General features: G+C 39.5%; 3 protein-coding genes across 3 annotated transcripts in view; all 3 read left to right on the top strand.

The window, feature by feature from the left end:
* The window catches only part of LOC309706776 (uncharacterized protein), a 217,420-nt gene that overhangs the window by 123,149 nt on the left and 75,213 nt on the right, over window positions 1-19,058 (top strand). The window lies entirely within an intron of this gene.
* On the top strand, window positions 727-4,714 carry snrpe (small nuclear ribonucleoprotein polypeptide E). Its single transcript, XM_082533636.1, has 5 exons — window positions 727-916; window positions 1,840-1,866; window positions 1,970-2,032; window positions 3,124-3,202; window positions 4,500-4,714. Exons 1-5 carry the CDS (start codon window positions 863-865, stop codon window positions 4,553-4,555), a joined length of 279 nt encoding a protein of 92 aa, XP_082389762.1. The 5' UTR covers window positions 727-862; the 3' UTR covers window positions 4,556-4,714.
* cdc42 (cell division cycle 42) lies at window positions 5,316-17,283 on the top strand. The gene is made up of 6 exons (XM_082533626.1): window positions 5,316-5,424; window positions 9,979-10,119; window positions 10,569-10,641; window positions 10,825-10,934; window positions 11,312-11,509; window positions 15,504-17,283. The coding sequence occupies exons 2-6, from the start codon at window positions 10,015-10,017 to the stop codon at window positions 15,591-15,593; spliced, it is 576 nt and encodes a 191-aa protein (XP_082389752.1). The 5' UTR covers window positions 5,316-5,424; window positions 9,979-10,014; the 3' UTR covers window positions 15,594-17,283.

The following is a 19,058-nucleotide window of genomic DNA, read 5'->3' as shown; positions in this document are numbered from 1 at the left end:
ACTGTCCTGACTGTTCTATCCTGAAATGATTCCGCTAACATAGCTTTGTTACGCTCATTCATTCATAACATTACAGCAAAAAAATTACAACCAAAAGATTTTAAAATGATAAAAACAGAAACACAAGAACACAGCAGGTAAAATCCGAAGAGTCATGATTAGCCTTGTGGTCAGGAGAATTTTTAACATGTGCTACTTAATAATGAATGGGGTTCAATAAAATGAAGTACAGCTGATATGGACTAAACTAAAAAAATGATACTGCAGATTCGTTTTGATCCTAAATAACATGTACATATTCCTGAAATTAAAAGTCATCATGATGACTGTTTGTTTGTTTTGTTTTTTTGTATAATCTGTTCCTGCACAGATGTAGTTCTGCCGATCTGGTTTTTACTGACAAAATAATGGAATAAACTTGAGGCCCACTGACATAGTTAAGTTCTTTTAAAGTTGACATTTCTGGTTACATACTATAGCTCTATCATAGGAAACAGGAAATGGCACTACACCTAGAGCTGGAGAATGTTAACTTTTGTCACATACAGACGATGATGGATGTTGTCATGGCTTTTTAGTTTGTTTTTATGCTAAAGACCGCGCGTTTTACGCTGCCCGCAAACTTGCACAGGTATGTTCTCGCGAGGTTATAAACGTTGATTTGTTCTAGTGTTTTTATAGTGACCTCCCACCCACAGGGGCGCTCTTTCACATCACAAGACCTCCGTGCTGGCAGAGCACGCGAAAGGAAACCCGCCATTGAAGACGTCTCACAACGTGAGAGTTTCGTTGTAGTGCACTCTTTTAACAAAAGGTGCAATTTTTTTCAGCATATACCTACAGCTGGTAATTAGTTGGAGGAATGGCATACAGAGGACAAGGACAGAAGGTCCAGAAGGTTATGGTGCAGCCCATTGTATCCTTTTGTATTGCAGGACGACACTGCGCGGTTGAATTGGTTGCTACAATAGCTTAGTAGCTAGGCTAACATTTAGTCATTCGTAAACATTTGTAGTCACTCATGTGAGGAGAGGAGTTTTACAAGGCATGTAAGCTTTTTTGAAGACCAGTTTCACCCAGAGAAGTCGCGCGGGTATGAAATATGTTTGCAGAAAAAAAATGTGTTTTATTGAAATGCAGTCAGAAAGCCAGTGTATAGACTTAGCCGCGTTAATCCCGGGGAAACACCGGCTCTGTGGTTCCGTGTTATAGCTAAACGCAAAAGAGGCTAATTTCTGCCTTCAAACTACTCAATATGATACCATATGGAGGGTTTTAGGCCCACCAATCGATAGTTATTAACACCAAAATATAATATGATGTGGGAGAGTGAGGAAGTTACGGAATACTTACCTAACGAAAGTGTTTTGACAGTTAATAGCTATAAAACTGGAATTACTTTCATCTTCTCAAATATTTTAAAAATATAATTAGTTAATTGTTAGTGAAACTTGGTAGTGTTTTCTTTGATTTGCTATCGATCCACGTTTACATGGTCTCTTATGGGAATGCCAGCAACTGATATTACTGCTAATATGATGTAAGAATTACCTAAACCTAAAATAATGACAAAAATAAATGTAACTATATTTTAATTATTTGTTAAACAGATTTTTATTTACAAAAGGATCAGGGGAAAATAAAGTTTGCCCTCAAGATATGAAGCCGAAAAGCCAATTTTAAGCCAGGAAGAACCCCTGACCCAAACTCTGACTCTGAATCACATTTCCAATAACTTGGACTAAATGCAAATATAACCATTAACAACATATGTGCACATTTTAACTATAAACATGTTGAACTTGAGTCTGTGTGTATGTCCTTGACTGTGGTTGTCAGAATCTCATTTTCAGGTACCTGCAAAATGTAAGTAGCTTTTAACTTTTTCGTGCATCCTTCTGATTAGTTTTGTTTTCTGGTAATTTTGAAGATAAAACTGTATTCAGTTTATTCTCTCTCTCATTCCCAGCGCTCACGGATCCAGGTTTGGTTGTATGAACAGGTGAACATGCGGATAGAAGGCTGCATTATCGTAAGTAACATACAACCTTTCTCCATGTTCTTGGTCAGTTTATAAAGCTTGATGTTGATGGGCAGTGTGGAAACCCCTCTTAGCCCTACGTCGTAACCTTCCAGGCCAGTCAGTTGTGGCGGGCTGCTTTGACCTGGCAGGCAGATTCCTCAGGAGGTGCACGTCAGGTTATGTGGAAGGTTATGGCATAGGGTTAAAGGGGATTTCTGGTTATGTTGTAAGCTACAATGCAGATTTCCCACTGAAGCATAATCTGAGCCTCAGTAACCACCCTCTGTAACACACGTTCAAATGTGTCCAGTTGGCAGCCAGTCACAGAGCCAGCCTTCCTGATCAGTTTATCCACTTATTTGGTGTCACAGTGTATCTTCTTGTATACAGCCTCAACCTTAGTCTTCCAGTTCAGCCTGTTGTCAGTGTGGATGACCAGGTACTTGTCCTCCTCCTCCACATTAGCATTCTGTCCCAGGATAGACAGAGGTGGTATAGCCACCCATTTTCTTCTGTCAGTCTGTCATCTCTGTGGTCCTATTCACATTCAGAAACAGCTGATTCCTCTCTGACAACTCCACCAAATCATCCATTAGTGCTCTGTACTCATTCTGCCCATCATTGATGCATCTGACCACTGCAGAATTATTAGTTTTGTGGTAAGTAAGGTCTGCAAGGTGAACAGGAGTGGAGATGGCTCAGTTCCCTGTGGAGCTCCTGTACCATGTCATCATTTTGACACCGAGCACTGCCCAGTTTTACATACTGTTTATTCGCATTCCCTTTAGCCTTCTCTAAGTAGCAGTGGCTGAAATGTGTTATACACACCAAAGAAATCAAAGAAGTCATCTTCACCATGTGCGTGTTGCTATCTAGATAGAAACAAGCTCTCACTGGGAACAAACCTTTGTCACTTGCTGTTCCCCTGTATGGCCACATTATATCCTAGCATGGCTTAAAATGATTTGGTCTAACTTGAAATGGCCTGATCTATGAGTAGCATTTCCACTCAGGCTGAACTTTCTGTGAGATCAGGCATGTACAAGTTCTAGTTAAACCAATGTGACTCACTTTTGTTGTCTTGTGTCTCATTGCCTTAGGGTTTCGATGAGTACATGAATCTGGTTCTAGACGATGCTGAGGAAGTCCACATGAAGACTAAGAACAGAAAACCATTGGGTAAGAGTGCATCACTTTTTGTAAAGCTGTTTTATTATTTTACTTTATTTACTTTACTTCATTTTACTTTATTATTTTTAGGAAGGTTGACTGTGAAAGGTAAGAATGAAGAAAAATTGTGTGTCATCAAGACATTGTTGTTTCTCAGGGATTTTTGAAAAACAGTTGTCCTGCATATCCCAGAAACTGCAAACCCAATTCTGAAAATGTTGGGATGCTATGTAAAGTGTAATTAAAAACACTTACAGTGATTTGAAACAAAGAAGCAAAATACAAACACACAACACATGTAAGAATTTCAAGACAATCGTCAGTCTGCTTTGGTGCATTTTCTGTTTCGTGACGTACTAAATGTTTTCAAATGGTGAAAGTGCAGGTCAATTCTGCAGCTGGACTCTGCTGCTACGAAGTCATGCTGTTTTAATAGCTGTGCTATGCGGTCTAGCGTTGTCTTGACGTCATCAGGATTATATATATAAATGTTGTTCTAAAGCCTGTATACAACGTTCAGCACTCCTGTCTTTCCACACCTGCAAACTGTCAATTCCATAGGCATAAATCCACCATTGGAGATGCAGGCTTATGAACTGAACACTGATAATAAGGCAGATGGTCCCCCTCCTCTTTAGTCCAGAGTTCATTTTTTCCAAAAATCTTGAATCATCTGATCACAGATCAGTTTTCCCCTTTTTCTCAGTTCATTTTGAATGAACTTTGGCCCAGACTGGAATTTCTGGATCATGTTCACATATGGCTTTCAACCTGCATTTGTGGATGGCACAGTGAGCTGTGTTCACAGACACTGATTTCCATAACAGAATCATAACAAATTTCCCACGTGTGGGACTAATAAAGGTTGTCATATTATATATATATATATATATATATATATATATATATATATATATATATATATATATATATATATATATATATAAATAAAAAAAATACATACAAGTCATTTTATTCTGTTTTTAATTTACAATTTACACAGCATCACAACTTATTTGCAGTTGGGATTGTAAATGAAATCAACTCTTGGATTTTTGTGTGTGTGTGTGTTTGTTGGGGACTGTAGGTGGTTGGTGAGGATTGCTCTGTTGTTGCATCATGCCCCTGGCTACTGATCCACTTTATACTGATGTTAGATTTCACATTACCTTTACCCAGCGTTGATGGGGGCATGGTGCTTTGTCTGAAAGTGAACAGACACTTTGTGCCTCCCCTTGTCCAGCATCTGGCAGTTCTGTTCTAATTTAGCTTTGATCTCTCCTTCATTCTTTTCTGTGTTGCCCAGGGAGGATCATGTTGAAGGGAGACAACATTACCTTGCTGCAGAGTGTGTCCAACTGAGGCGAGAATGGAGATGTCTACAAACTTCAACTTTTGTAGAAGAAATTGGTTTTTGTTTTTCTTCAGAGATTAAGTGTTTGTGTTTATGACATGAATATTGTAATTGTTTCTTTCTACCACATGGATCTGTTTGGAGAATAAAGGTTTTTTTTTTTCTTACAGTTGTTCTCTGTTAACTTTTTAGTGTTTCAGACTCTAGATGTGTTTTGGTTTAATGGACTGTGCTGCCGTCTAGTGGCAGACAGAACTATTGCAGTGCACGTATATAGGTCAAATGCACTGCAGCGGCGCAGTTGCATTTAATACGTCTGTCTTGTAAGTGCAGGCGTTATTGTGTGTGAAATACAGAAAATGAACATGTGCTTCCTCGTGTAACTTTTCTATGCTGTACATAGTACAGAACTGCTACAAAGAAAATTAGGGCAGAACTTGGGTGCATGCCCAAATTATGAGTGCAGACTACTTAATGTATATGTACGTTTTGTAAGTAGTGTATAGCTTGTTTATTTTACTAAATGCAGGGAGAATATAAATTGAAACAAATTAGGCAATGTACTTTATACAGTAAATGCTGTATCTACTGGTCTGATTAGCAAACGACACAGATGCTGTGAATGTTGATCTTGAATGTTATGTTGAAAAGTTATAAAATCAGGTTATTAATTTACTGGAACCACACACTACTTGGTTTAAACAATAATACAATTTTAGCTTTTGGCCTCAGAAAATGAGCCTTAATGTAGGCAAATTGATTAACGTAATTACGTAGTTAGTCGCTACGCAGCTCAACGTGTCCCTGTTCTGTTGACTGGGAAACCCCTAGCACGGAGCTGCCAACGCCCGGCGTAAAGACACAAATAGAGGATACGGTATGGAAATTTTTTGCTCGTTTCTTATTACTATTTATTCTTTTGGGTAATGTTTAGGTCTAACTCTTGTCACTTTACTGTATAATATGAATTCCTAACACTGATTGTAATCAGCAGTTTATCAGACTCATTCAGCAACAGCATCCGCTAAGCTTAGCACAGCTCGTTAGCTCGCAAGCTAATTGGGGAGGACAGTAGTTAGCTAGCGAAACAGGCAGGGTGTCTATCGTTAGACCGGTGTGTAAATCGAGCTCCTGGAGTTACTCATAAAGAACATGCAAGTTTTTTAATTGGTGGTTCTGATGTTGTAATGATAAAATAAAACACCTCTTTGTTATTAAGATAAGTTGGTGACGAACCTAAGAATTGACTAGTTACGGTACGCGGTAAGTGGGTTAACAAACAGAATAAACGAGCATAACAAGAGTTTGGTTAAGTTGTGATTTTGTAGACAGCATAGTCCCATCGTATAGATGGAAAGCGTAATGTCTGGGTACTAAGGAAAAGATTCATAACACTGACCCTGTAAAAATAGGGGATCAGTTGTAAGTTTATCGTTTTAACAGCGGGCAGGAAATTAGGCCAGACTGAGGCCGAGGATGTGGCCGAAATATATGGCTAATGCTACCAAGCTAACAGATCTTTAAGTGGTAGTTATCTCTCAAGTGTGAGGTAAAATGTTCCATAATAGGATATTTACATGCTGATTCTAACAGTTTGGCACACCACTCGCGGCTGCGTAGTTAAACATGTTATAAACTCAACGGAAGACAAAGTCTAGTTTGAGATTTCGGGTCGGTGATGTCAGATCAAAAATACACATGATTGAGGTCTGTTTTTGTCAAGAATCAGAGGGTAACATTCTTTCCCCCCCAACGTGCGGAAGTACGTACATGTATCAGTGGAAATTAGAAGGAAGTTATGACCAATCCTTAAGGAAATACCTCCAACGTAACGATCATTACCGGTTTGTGTTTAAATGTACTGATATTTGATCATGTAGATGACATAAGTGTCTGCTTTAAAATAAATCCACACTGCTCAGAGGATTAGCTGACCCGAACATACAAAATCGCAAATTATACAGAGTCCATTTCAGTATGGCAGCTAAATATTTGGAAACTGTTATCAGGCTCAGTTGAGCCGCTTTCGCTATTAGTATTTAAGCAGGGCTGCAGTTAGTGCTGGCTGGCCTACAAACACAAATGTGAGGATTAAGTCTGGCGGCATTAATGCAGCTGCAGTCATCCTTTGGTGCCCATTGCCGTTGGCTTACTACATTGTTACACTTAGATTTATATTTTTTACTTTTACAAGATGAGTTGAGATTTTTATTCAGATTGATGGGACACACAGTAAAATACTTGTGTTCATACACTACTGTGTTTCATGGATGTCACGGTGTTCATTGTACAGTGAAATTGACCATGTATTCACCAACCAAAGAATTGCTGAAGACAGTGGCACTTTCTCTTAGTCAGTAATTAGTTGACTTGGTCCTAAGGCACAGTTCTCCTTGATGATGTGCGTTGGAATGTTGTCGATAAGTGTTATGCTTGATTCATCTGCCAACATCTGTAATAACAGTGTTCTTGGTTTTCGGAGACAGAAATCTGTCAGTTTGTTGATAAACCAGTGGTGTGTACTCTAAGTGGACTAGAACATGATCAGATACCGCCTGTTACTTGTCCATGGTGTCTGCAGCAGTTTGCACGTACATCTACGCAGGAGTGTAATCCCAGCCAAATGGAGTGTCTTCACTTTTAGGATCAAGATGCGGCATAATGCAGTTGCTTTATATATAGATTTTTTGGGATCAACCTTGATAACATATGTACTCTGATTAATCAAGTTTTGCATGTCTGTTTGACCTTACTTACAAGTCTGTGCATTTTCCTGTTATTATTGTAGGGTACCGGTATGTGTTTTTACAAAATGATTTAAACTTGAAAAAAATCAAAGCCAACTTAGTCTCTGTTTTTTAGTCTTGTGTCCTGGTGATTTTACTTTGAAAGGCCAGACTCTTTGGTGGCACCAAATTTTTGTTTATACTGAGAAAACTGCTGTTTAGCATTGTGACACACATGAAACAGTTATCACAACATTAACAAATTCACATGAACAGACAAGCATTTATAGTTCAGCATTACAATTCAGTATTTTCAGGCAATGTACGTATGGTCAATTTTTTTGTTTTTACATATTATTCACATTATTCACATTATTTTATAAAATCCCTCCTAAAAGAACTGCCCTGTATTGCATCACACCTGGAGAATTTCCAGCCGGAAGCGCCCATTGTTCAGTTTCCGGTAATGCTAGCTGCTCATATGATGCACTTGCGGTAATGGGTAAGCTCCATTAGCACGTACAGCTCCATTCAATTAGATATTTAACAGCTGTAATTGTGTTAAACATTGTTGTATTATAACAACATACTGGATAGAAACATGTTGTATTTTGTGATGAGGTTTTTGTTAATAAGGGGAGATTTGACTTGTGCTCAGAAAATGGTACACGTGTGGGGAAATGATTTTTGGTTTAGAAATGTTCATTATTAGAAGTGGACAACTTCATTTGATTGTGCTCTAATTGCTGGAATAAATCATTAAAGACTTATAAGGCATTTTAAACAATGACATATGCATTAGACATATGCAGTGGCATAGTGGTAGAAATCACATAAATCTGTAGCAGGTATTGCACTGATGATGACAGGGAAAAAAAACTTACAGGTCTAATGTAAAAGCCTTTTTTGAAAAGGAGTGGTATGTTGAAGATATTTGGGTTGTTAGTTGGGCACCTGTTTTAGCAGGTTCTGTTTCTGTGTTAAACACTGTAGCGTTTGGTGCCTGCAGTTTTGTCCCTCATGCTTCTCTCAATGACATCCCCACCCCCACACTGTGCTGCAGAGCTCTGCAGTGGCTTAGCACTGACAGACTGTAACTTACAGAGGAGAAATGGGGGAACAGTGTTGCTTGTGTACTACATACAGTGCGTTGTCTCTAAAATCAGGCACACACTGAACAATGTTGTCAGACCAAGAAAGTACTGCTGTGACGTTATACACTACTTACCAAGAAACATGGAAAGACAGACAGCTTTAGAAATAAAAGCAAAAAAGACGAGCAGATGAAGTCAAGCAAAAGCTGTAGTTAAAGCTATACATAGTCATTTAGAAGTGGTTTGAGATGGATGATGATTGTTGAAGAACCATCAAATGACTGTCAATGAATATTGAATAGTTCTTTTGGTTGAGATTCCCATCTCTACGTAGAACGTGATATTAAATATCTACGATAGCCTAATATATCAGGAGTGCCTCAACCTCCTATATGCCTGTCAGTGACTCAGTTAGCATAACAGCAAAGCATCAGCCCCATCAATTAATTTTCTTTGTTGGCTTAGTCTGGTTCCTTTTCATAAATCACTTGTTGGTAAGTTTTTATTTCACTTAAAGTTACATAACAAATTGTTTCCTAGTCGAGTCTTCCTGTCCTCATTTTTATGCGCACTGTCTGCTCCACTCTTAGTGTGTTAGTGGGTGCAAACAAAGTGAAACTGAGAGCGGAGGAAAATGCAAATTAGAATGGCCATAATGGCAACAAGTGAAGAATTCACACTAAGCTGGAAGAAAAGTAGTGCAAATACATTAGCTTAATAACATATATATAATGAGCCCGTGTGCATCTTGTAATGTGGACGTTCTGACATGTTAATATGTGTGTTGGTTTCAACAATAAAACACGTCAGTGTAGGTAGAGCCTTGGTGGTGTTCCTACTGGCTCACTATCACAACTGAATAGAACAGATTTGTTGTTTCTTTTATTTGTGCAATTTGAGCTTTTCCTGTGATAACAGACAGAAAGAACTTTGTAGGTTAGCTTTACTCTTGGAGTTGTGTTCACATCTACACTACATTCATGTTTGATGTTTTAGTTTCTAATTTTGTATAACAAATTAAAACAAATAAAATAAGAGCATGAAGCCACCATTAGTGTTTTTGAGTCTGATCTGTTTCTTGGGCCATATGGGGAAGAGAGACTGCGCCAGCTGATGTTTTCCCTTTTTTCCCAAATTTCCTTTCATGTTTCCTTCCTTCATTTGTGTGAAGCAGGCCTGTGCTGTGTCCAGTTGTTAAGCTGTACTGACCCTCAGTCCATTAACTGTAAAAAGCTCATTGGAGCCTTTCCAGTTTAATTCCCGTAGTTAGTGGAGGTTACTGGTTTTCACTTCACTTCCTGTGGCAAGTAAATCACGATTTGTAGTCAGAGTTTAGGTAAAAAATTCTTAACCAACATTTTGTCTTTTACAAATAATGAAAAATGCCATCTGGTACTCAGCTTACAAAAAAATGGCTAGTCCTTGGTCCATGCATTTTTCTCCTAATATGAGCTCACCTCAAACAAAATGCTCCTATCAGAAGTCCACATGTATAATGTAGAGTAAAATAATAATGATCAAAGATGATATTTTTAAATTTATCTGTGGTATGTCTGTGAAAGTTGTTCAGCCAAAAAGTAAATTATTAAATGTGCCTCTTTTCTTTTCCAGATCTTGAATGAGTAGCAAAGACTGTAACACACAGCTATGCAGACCATTAAGTGTGTTGTAGTTGGTGATGGTGCCGTGGGTAAAACCTGCCTGCTCATCTCTTACACCACAAACAAGTTTCCCTCTGAATATGTACCTACGGTAAGTGCGTCAATCTCTATATTAGATTTTAAATGTTTTAGTTACCACATGTTCAGCGAACCACACGCACGTGAGTTTATATTTGCTTGTTGCACAATTTACAGAAGATTCAGCTGGAGTTTGGAGTTTGAGTACATACAATGCTGTTTGCATGTTTCCGTTGATCCTGCAGAGGTCTGAACAGGATGTTTGCTATTGTTGACTAATTGGCCTTGACCACTAAGTACGTGATCAAAGTTGTGTTCTGTATGCAGCTTTACAAACACACAATCAGGTCGAAGAACCTGCTGGAATATGGTTTATTTGAAGGATGTTGAATAAGAGTAATAGACGAGCAATTTGAATATATTATTTCTCAGCTCTGTAGTGTAAATAAATGTGTCTATAACTGTATCTTTAGTTCTATTGCGTTATGAGTGGCTGAGCTGATTTTGGTCTGTGTGTTGCAGGTGTTTGATAACTATGCTGTAACTGTAATGATTGGAGGTGAGCCCTACACTCTGGGCTTGTTTGATACAGCAGGTATGTTACATTTCACTTTCTATTATAAAGTAGGAATCATGCTTTCAGAAGCAGCTTGTCTGTCTTCACACTGCAGCCACAGGGGAGCTTTAGTAAATGTAGAGTTTGTGTGATGTTTTCTTTCAGTCAGAGTTGTGCTTTCCAACAATCGAGTTAAATATAATTTTTGTGTGGCTTCTCCAGGTCAGGAAGATTACGACAGGTTACGACCTCTGAGTTATCCCCAGACAGATGTCTTCCTCGTCTGTTTCTCTGTCGTGTCCCCATCCTCCTTTGAAAATGTAAAAGAAAAGGTAAGTGTGACCTGCTCATTTTGGTGTTTTTCTGTTAGTGTAAAAATGAACATGTTGTAACAGTTTGTTTCATACTGTGTAATATATACTGAATATTGTTTATTTTGTAAAAATGATGAATTATGGGTTGCTCAAATTTTACTGGCAGGTACAGTACTAATTAGCCGTTTAGTACAAAAAGCCAGAGGGAAGGGAACTTGGTTAAAAATGCAGTGCTTGTCTGAGGATGCAAATGCCTTAAAAAAGGGTTAAAATAAAGGGCTCTCTTCAAATTTTTAAAATAAAATTAACATTTTCCTAATTTTGTTTAATAAGAAAAACCCCCGGTATTCCGCACATGTGTGGTATTGTGCTGACTCTTGTATTTGTCCATTTAGTGGGTTCCCGAGATCACCCACCACTGTCCAAAGACGCCCTTCCTTCTAGTTGGGACTCAGATTGACTTGCGAGATGATCCCTCCACTATAGAGAAGCTGGCTAAGAACAAGCAAAAGCCCATTACTCCGGAGACAGCCGAGAAGCTGGCAAGAGATCTCAAGGCTGTGAAATATGTGGAGTGCTCAGCCCTCACACAGGTACTGTATATACTTGGATATAAAAGATTTACAGTCACGCACACACACTCTCAGAGACGAGTATGATGGATACTTCAGTGGCAAGAACTAAGAAAGTGGAGGAAAGAGGAACATGCCTGTACCCCCACTGTCCTGTGCATGTTTGTTCTGCATGCTGGTTTGATCTTGGTAATTGATGTACCTTGTGGGTTCACTGATGTTGCTAGTTGGAAATGATCCTTGCTACAGTAAGCAGACCTTCATTTAGGTAAACTGTTACTTATTCAGCTGCACTGGTCTTGAGCATAGTCACATGGTAGATTAGCCAACTTTTCTTAACAGTGGGGTGGATTTTAAGCAAATGCACTAAATGTTAGAGTTTAGGATTCTGGGTGAGCAGACCTAAAGCGATTAAAGCGTAGGAAGGAGAGAGTTCATGTTTTGCAAACCTCTCCAGTATATGTGCTTGTTAAAGCCTGTGGGCTTTACACCACATCATGGACCAGCAATCGCTCCTGGGATCAGCTGATGGTGTTTGCAGTAATAGAACAGGCACAAACAAATTATTGTGTCAACATTTTGACTAAATGGCAAAGTAAAATGTTTCTAGTTTATGAAGGCAAACCTGCTGCTAGTTAGTTGTTTGTTTGTTTGGTTTTTTTGCACTGTTTCTAAAGAGGACCAAAGGTAGACAGTGGGCTTCGTGTCAAATTTAGGAGCGCTTGACTTCTCTGTGGTAGATTTAATGTTGTATTATTGAGTGCTTGTGTTGACTAAATCAGTCAGTGCCTTTAAAGGCTTTACCTGCTCAGTTATGTCCCGAGTTTGTTTGTGTTGGCGTTGATGCATAACTGTTAGAAACTGAAGCACAGTAAGCATGACTCGGAGGAGAGCAGGTGACTTGGATCTCTGATTCTGAACAATAGTGTTGATAAAGCTGGGGTGCCCCCACCTCCCTGCTCTGCTCCTTCCTTCCTGTACTCCCCCCTATCTCACTGGCACAAAAGTTGCATAGCTGCTGATGTCATTTCCTGTTTCCTGTTGGGGATCTCAACACCCAGGTCCCCAGCTCACTTTCAGCCCCCTGTTAAACAACTTCCTTGTCTTCATTCAGTGTTGACACGGCTGCACGGCACTCCTGGTCTTTATGCTATGAAACCTTCCTCCTCACTCTGCCATGTTCCTCTTCTTCTCCTCCTCTTCTTTGGTCTCTCTCTCTGTGTTTGCTCTGCTAATTGCACTCTTGTTCTCTTCCCGCTCTTCCTGTCGTCATAGCGAGGGCTGAAGAATGTTTTTGACGAAGCTATCCTAGCTGCCCTAGAGCCGCCTGAGACGCAAAGAAAGAGGAAATGTTGTTTATTTTAAACTTTCTGTGCCACATCGCTCATGTCTTCTTCCTGTCATTGCTGTTTATCCGTTTTTCGTTCCCTTGCTCCACTTCTCTCCTCCTTCCCATTTTCTCTCTCTCTCTCTCTGCATTTGCTGCTTAAAACTCTCATCTGTCTCAATCTCAGCCATCTATTAACAGATCCACCAGTTTGATACTCACACTGCTGCTCTACTCTGCATCAAGATTGCGTTTCTCATCTTTGTTCTGTGGCTTGTTAAACTAACCAGAGGCCTTTCTGCACTTAAAAATACTTGTTGCCTTTTCTAATTTGGTTTACTCGGCATCATATCTTCATATTTTTCTTCTGGATTAGTGTGACCACCTGCATCATTTCACATCCTAATTCTTGGACCACTCTGTGTCTTAAACTGTTTTCACACATGAACTCTGGACAGTCAAACACAGTTGTCCTTTCTGGAAGGATAAATTCTGCACACAGATACCTCCTTCATTCTAACATGGACTTAAACGCCACCACGCCTCTGAATTGAACTCATTCTAAAAGATGAGATTAAACATTATTGTGTGTGTATTTAAGAGCCACTGAAAATTGATCGCAGTCAGTGACCACATTTTTTTAAACGTGTCACTTTCTGTAGTTTATAGTGCTCCAGACACATAATGTTAGGGTGCTGAATGTAGTAGCACCAGCAGTCTTCTTTCCTTTTTAAAATACAAATGGAAAAAGAATAGAGCAAAACTAGCTAGAAAATACAAACTAAGAACTCACACATCTGTGCAGTGCTGTTTACTCACTGCTGTCTGTAGGCTGTTGACACAGTCTGCAGACAACTTTCCACTCTCTATGTCAGAGTGCTACAGGTCATCTGTTTTACTTTCCACATTGTTTGTTTGTAATTTCAAATTAAAGAGAAAGCAGAAATAAGCCTAACACCAATATTAAAATCATACAATAATAAAATGTGAATAAATAGCACAGCAAGAGCAGCAGCTGTGTACATTGACAGTCATTCACACACTGTGTTGAAACAGCCGGGTCGGTAAAGCTGGTTCATTGTGACACCGTCTGAAAGGTTTGTGTGTGAAAACGTCTTGAGTTTAGCTTATTAACAAGACCTGTGTCTAACAATAGGTGGCTAGTGTCTAGAAGGATACATCCTTTGTTTGGGATGGTCCTCGACTCTTCTCTCTGCTCTGTGCGAGTAGTAGTCGTGTGAAGGTGGTGGCTTTACAGGCTGAGATTGAGCTTACACTCAACAGAGCTTCCATTTCTAATGCTAAAGTATTTTTTATACTTCTACAGTTATGTTTAATTTATCAGAATCTGAAGTGTGACTGTGGTTTCTCACGCAGGGCTTTTAACTGCTCAAGTCACCTATGGGAGTGTCTGACCTCAGCAGACATTGCTATGTGCTGGTGTCATGGTACTCTCATTGATCTATTTTATAGCTAAGCCACACTTGATGATACTTGCAAGCCGTGTTTAGTGACTTATTTCGCTTTCTCTACATATAACATCAGTGTGCCATTACCTGTGGTACAGATTGTTGTATTAGAAGTCTATATAATAATAAAAGCTATAATTGTGTGAAATGACTTGTGAACTGAATTAATAAAGGACAACTTAACTTGCGCTCATCTGGCTTCCGTCTTTTTTCAGTGCCGTGTCAGAAGAATTTAGTAGTTTGGTCAGCTGAGATAGGCAACGCAGTGCAGCTCTGGTTACCTCACATGACTGAGCTCATGACGTAAGCAGTTCTGCTCGGGTTAATACAAAGGTTCCCCTCTTGCACTCGGCAAGTGCTTGATTGTGGTCATGTGTTTGGAATATGAACCAGTGAAGTCAAGAAAAAGTTCTTGTTTGCCGTTGTAATGTCAAGGGTTATGTCCTGTTTTTCCTCCACTTGCTTGTTTGACTTGCCTTTGATTTCGGCTGTCTCAGGTCAGCTGCACTATGCAGACATGCATGTGATTTGTGTTGTTGACACTTAATCCCTGATCTGGCTTACACCACTGAAAACACCACAAGACATCGTTTCCCACACACAGACTTTACTTGGGAGGGTACTCCAGGGATGCTGATGGCTAACTAAGTATAGTGTGTAATTATTTTTTATTTACAGTGTGATCGATTTAGTCACTGCTAAGCATGTAGACTAATAATATAAATTCTGTAATGCAATTGTTTGGTTCTGCAGTCAGATAAACTCCAACTAAACTATGCTGGACTGCAGCTGGTCAAAGTAGACTTTATTCTACTTAAAAGATGTGCTTTAAGGAGTTTAATGTAGAGGCAGCAATATTTGCGTATTATTGTCACAGAGAATGTGTGCTATTATTTTAAAAAGCACGGGTGCACCTCCTGTGTCATTTGTCTGATTCTGTGGGAAACACTACATGACAGTCTCCTGACTTGTTCATTGCAGATCCTACTTGGAAATTTTGTTGTTGTTTTATCTTTTTCTTTGCATTCCCACCAGCTTCCCCTCTTTCTTATGAAACCCCTCTGAATTACCTTCAGTGTGTTTTGCTTTTTCACTGTCCCCCCCCAGTTGAAGCCATTTCTGCCTTTTGTTGCAAGATCTTTTTTTTTGTTCCTTTTAAATCTGTGTGTGTGTGTGTTTGCGCTGCTCCCTCATTCTGTTTGTATGTTTTTGTTCACAGAAAGGACTAAAGAATGTGTTTGATGAGGCGATATTGGCTGCATTGGAGCCCCCAGAGCCCAAGAAGAAACGCAAATGTGTGCTGCTATGAGAGGCTCCTACCTTTCCAAAGCACACACCCCCTTCACTCACGCATACACACACACACACAGAAATACACACGTCTTTAAATACATACATCCCTGCCTCTCCCAAACCCCCCTCCCTTGCTCTGCTAAGGCTGCTTGACAGCATTGTTTTCCTTGTGGAAGACTAGGAAGAAAACAGCCTACCAAGTTTCAGATAATTCTCTGCAATAATAACAACCAAGCTTCACCCCTGCGTCTGAGTTCGGGATAAAACATGAACGTTACATGGCCAAGAACCCAGTGAGGGCTCAGACAGGGATCCAGATACCAAGCATACTCACAAGTAGAAATCCCTCTGTCGAGCTTTGGATAGCTGATTTCATTAGTTCAGTCAGTGTTGTGGCCTAATCGAGTTCTAGCTGTCCAGCCGTGTAGTCGTCTTCAGCCAATGTAAAGGTTTCGTGGACATAAGCCCAGCCCCAGCCCCTCCCAGCTGCTTAATTAGCAGCTGCTCATGCTGCTGTTCCCGTCGCCTCAGTTGACGAGCACGCTCATTGCTCAGCCCCCCTCTATGTTCTCACTCAGCACTACCACAAGAGATGCTAACAGAGTAGTGTTGTTGATTTTGTTTGCCAACACCTCCTTTATCCCTCAAACAGTCTGAGATATTTACTCGATGTTCCAAGTAGACGCGCTCTTAACCACTAGGACACCGTGGGGGTTTGACACAGCTCGGTAATTCAGTCAAGGCTCCATCAAGCCTTACCTCCACAGTACAGAGTAGCAGTCTTTTTAAGAGTGTGGAAATCACTTGAAAAGCTAAAGGCATTCATTAGTAATGGGTCTCATAGTCGACCACAGGAATTTGCCTTTTAGATGGAGGGAACTTAAACAGTGTTAGCAGAACAAGCGGTTGTTCTTCATGCGTTGCCAGGGACCAAGTAGAATACTGTTTTCACATTGTCATCACCGTACACTGAGAACGGGCATAGCAGAGACAACTGTGTTAAATGACGAATGCTTATTGGCCAGACAACAGATGAGCAAATGTGAATTTTCACCAGATTTCTGTGCCAGGTCAGAATTTGGTGCCTTCCTGTAGTGCGTCATATCCAGGCAGAGGTGTGAGGCCTGTTGTACCTGTTCACACTGTACGGCGCTGCATGTAGCTCGGCCTTGGTCTCTGTTCTAAATGATAGGTTTAACAGATGTAATTATAATGTAAGCTGGCACACAATGTTCATGTAGGCTCCAGGTGTTTTTACCAAAATCTGTTTTTCTTTATCATTTCTGTTTGTGTGTTGTTGTTTTTTTTTTTTGGTTGTTTTTTTTTTATTATTATTTCATTCATATATATATATATATATATATTAGAATAAAAAAGGTTACTTTCACTCCTTTTACATTTTAGGGGTCGGAACTCATCTGAACTCTCGCCCGCCAGTTTATACCAAGTAAACCTCTGATTGGTTTAGCTGAATAAAAACCTCCAATGGCAGCGAGACTGTTTGGTAATGATTATTTGTGATTGGTTGGTTCTTGTTTTTCTTTACTGGTGGCTTAGAGTTGGGTCGACGTCCAGCCCAAGTCAGTAAAATTATTATTATAACCTGTTGTTGTTTTGGTGCAAAACCAAATGCTTTGTCTAAAGTCTTTGTTCTTTGTATATGCATTCTTTTCAAAAATATTAAACTTATACCTTAATTGCCTTTACCACTTTGCACTTGCTGTTCTTTGTTTTTCCAGCCAGCAGGTGGAGCTGTCTAATCACATCTCCATCGTCTATATCCTTCATTCGAAGCTGATAAATGAAAATGTTGCAAAACGCCCACAAAAGTTCACTGAAATGTTTTGGGTTTTTTTTCCCATTACAAAAACCTAAAGCATCATTACAAAAAATATTAATTATGTTGACAGGTTTGAACAGATTTTCAGGATTGCATTGTCAGAATATTTAAGTTTAGAGGTCCGTACGTTGGGAAGGTGTGTGTTTACCTGCTGAAAACTACTTCGCTTAGCACGTTACCATGTTATCCTGATGAGAGACGAAACCATTTTCCTACTCATGGACTCATGGCCCGTTTTTTTTTTTACTATGTATCATTGGTGATGCTCTTAAATTGAAGGGGGAAATGTAAGTTGTCTCCATTACATACAGTATTCATCTCATTACATAAGTCTTACCTTACATGGTAGTAAAGTATAGCCCCTTGTATATTTGGAGGATTCCCAGCATGACAACTTTGATTAAGCTATTCTGTAATACTTGGCCTGTAATTAAAATACTGATCATAGTTAAACTGTCTAGCCAGATTTTCATTCTTTTCAAAATGAAAGTGCACTGTTACTCTAGTGACTCGATCCAGAGGTTCAGCCTCAAAGAGAGATCAACAAACCAACTTGACTAGGTAGGATTTTTTCCTTTTGTAAGATAGCATATTAATTGGAGCCTTTTTTGTTTCTTTTCTACAAACCAAGCATCCCCATTAAACTACAGTGACTAACACCTTGTGACGTTACCTTGCTTGTGTGCATTAGAATTATCCATAGACTATATAAAAAGATAGCTGTAGCTGGGAGCTACAGCTATCCATCCATTAAACTTCCATTCATTTTAATGGCCAGTAGAGGGCAACATCTGAATAATTCAGATTATATAAAAATCTAAAGGAAAACAGCCGTGCTTTTGCTCATATAGCACCAAATCTCAATAACAGTCACCTCAAAGTGATTTAGAAGGATACAACCCTCATTGGGGAAATTCATGTATTCCTGCAGCAAAGTTACAGGCAGATGGAGCATCCGGATTCATGGTATTATTATTATTATTAAAGGTATTATTTATATTGTAAAGACCTAAACTCCAGCAATCGGACGACCTCTTATGAGAAAGCACTTGGCAACAGTGGGAAAGAAAAACTGGGTGGGGGGAGGAAGACATGATAAAAGACACACTGTGGAAGAGAGACAGAGATTAATAATAACTAATAATTGCAGAGTGGTGTATAAACACAGAGAGAGACATAGTGGGTCAACTTCCCTCTTAAGGGTTTAAATACATGAAACTCCACCATTTGATTGTAGAAGTTTCTTGGATGGCAGGTGAGATGTCGTCATGAAACTTACAGAAATCCGGTCCCTTTCTTTTCAAGCTCCTTTGACTATCGTCACCTGGATGACAGATCACCCATGTCCTTCAAAACTTCATCTAGCCAGTGCCATATTTTAAAGATGATTAAAACATAGTTTGAACGTTGCTATTCTCGAATGTGATCTTTTATTTCCTATCAAATGAATCACTCGCCTTCCATCACACGCACACTCACGCAGGATCCAGCCGTGTGCTGATGTCAGATGGTGTTGAGTGATCGGTATTGTTTTCATATAGCTTGCACAGATGTCCCAAAATTCCTCAAATGACAGCAAATGAGGGTAATCTCCCAAGTTTCATGACCTGGATCATCTGCCACAGACAGTTGGGATGGATG

The sequence above is a fragment of the Aulonocara stuartgranti genome (assembly GCF_965226115.1).
Source record: "Aulonocara stuartgranti genome assembly, chromosome: 5".
Classification (NCBI taxonomy): domain Eukaryota; kingdom Metazoa; phylum Chordata; class Actinopteri; order Cichliformes; family Cichlidae; genus Aulonocara; species Aulonocara stuartgranti.
This window is presented reverse-complemented; position numbering and strand designations above follow the sequence as displayed.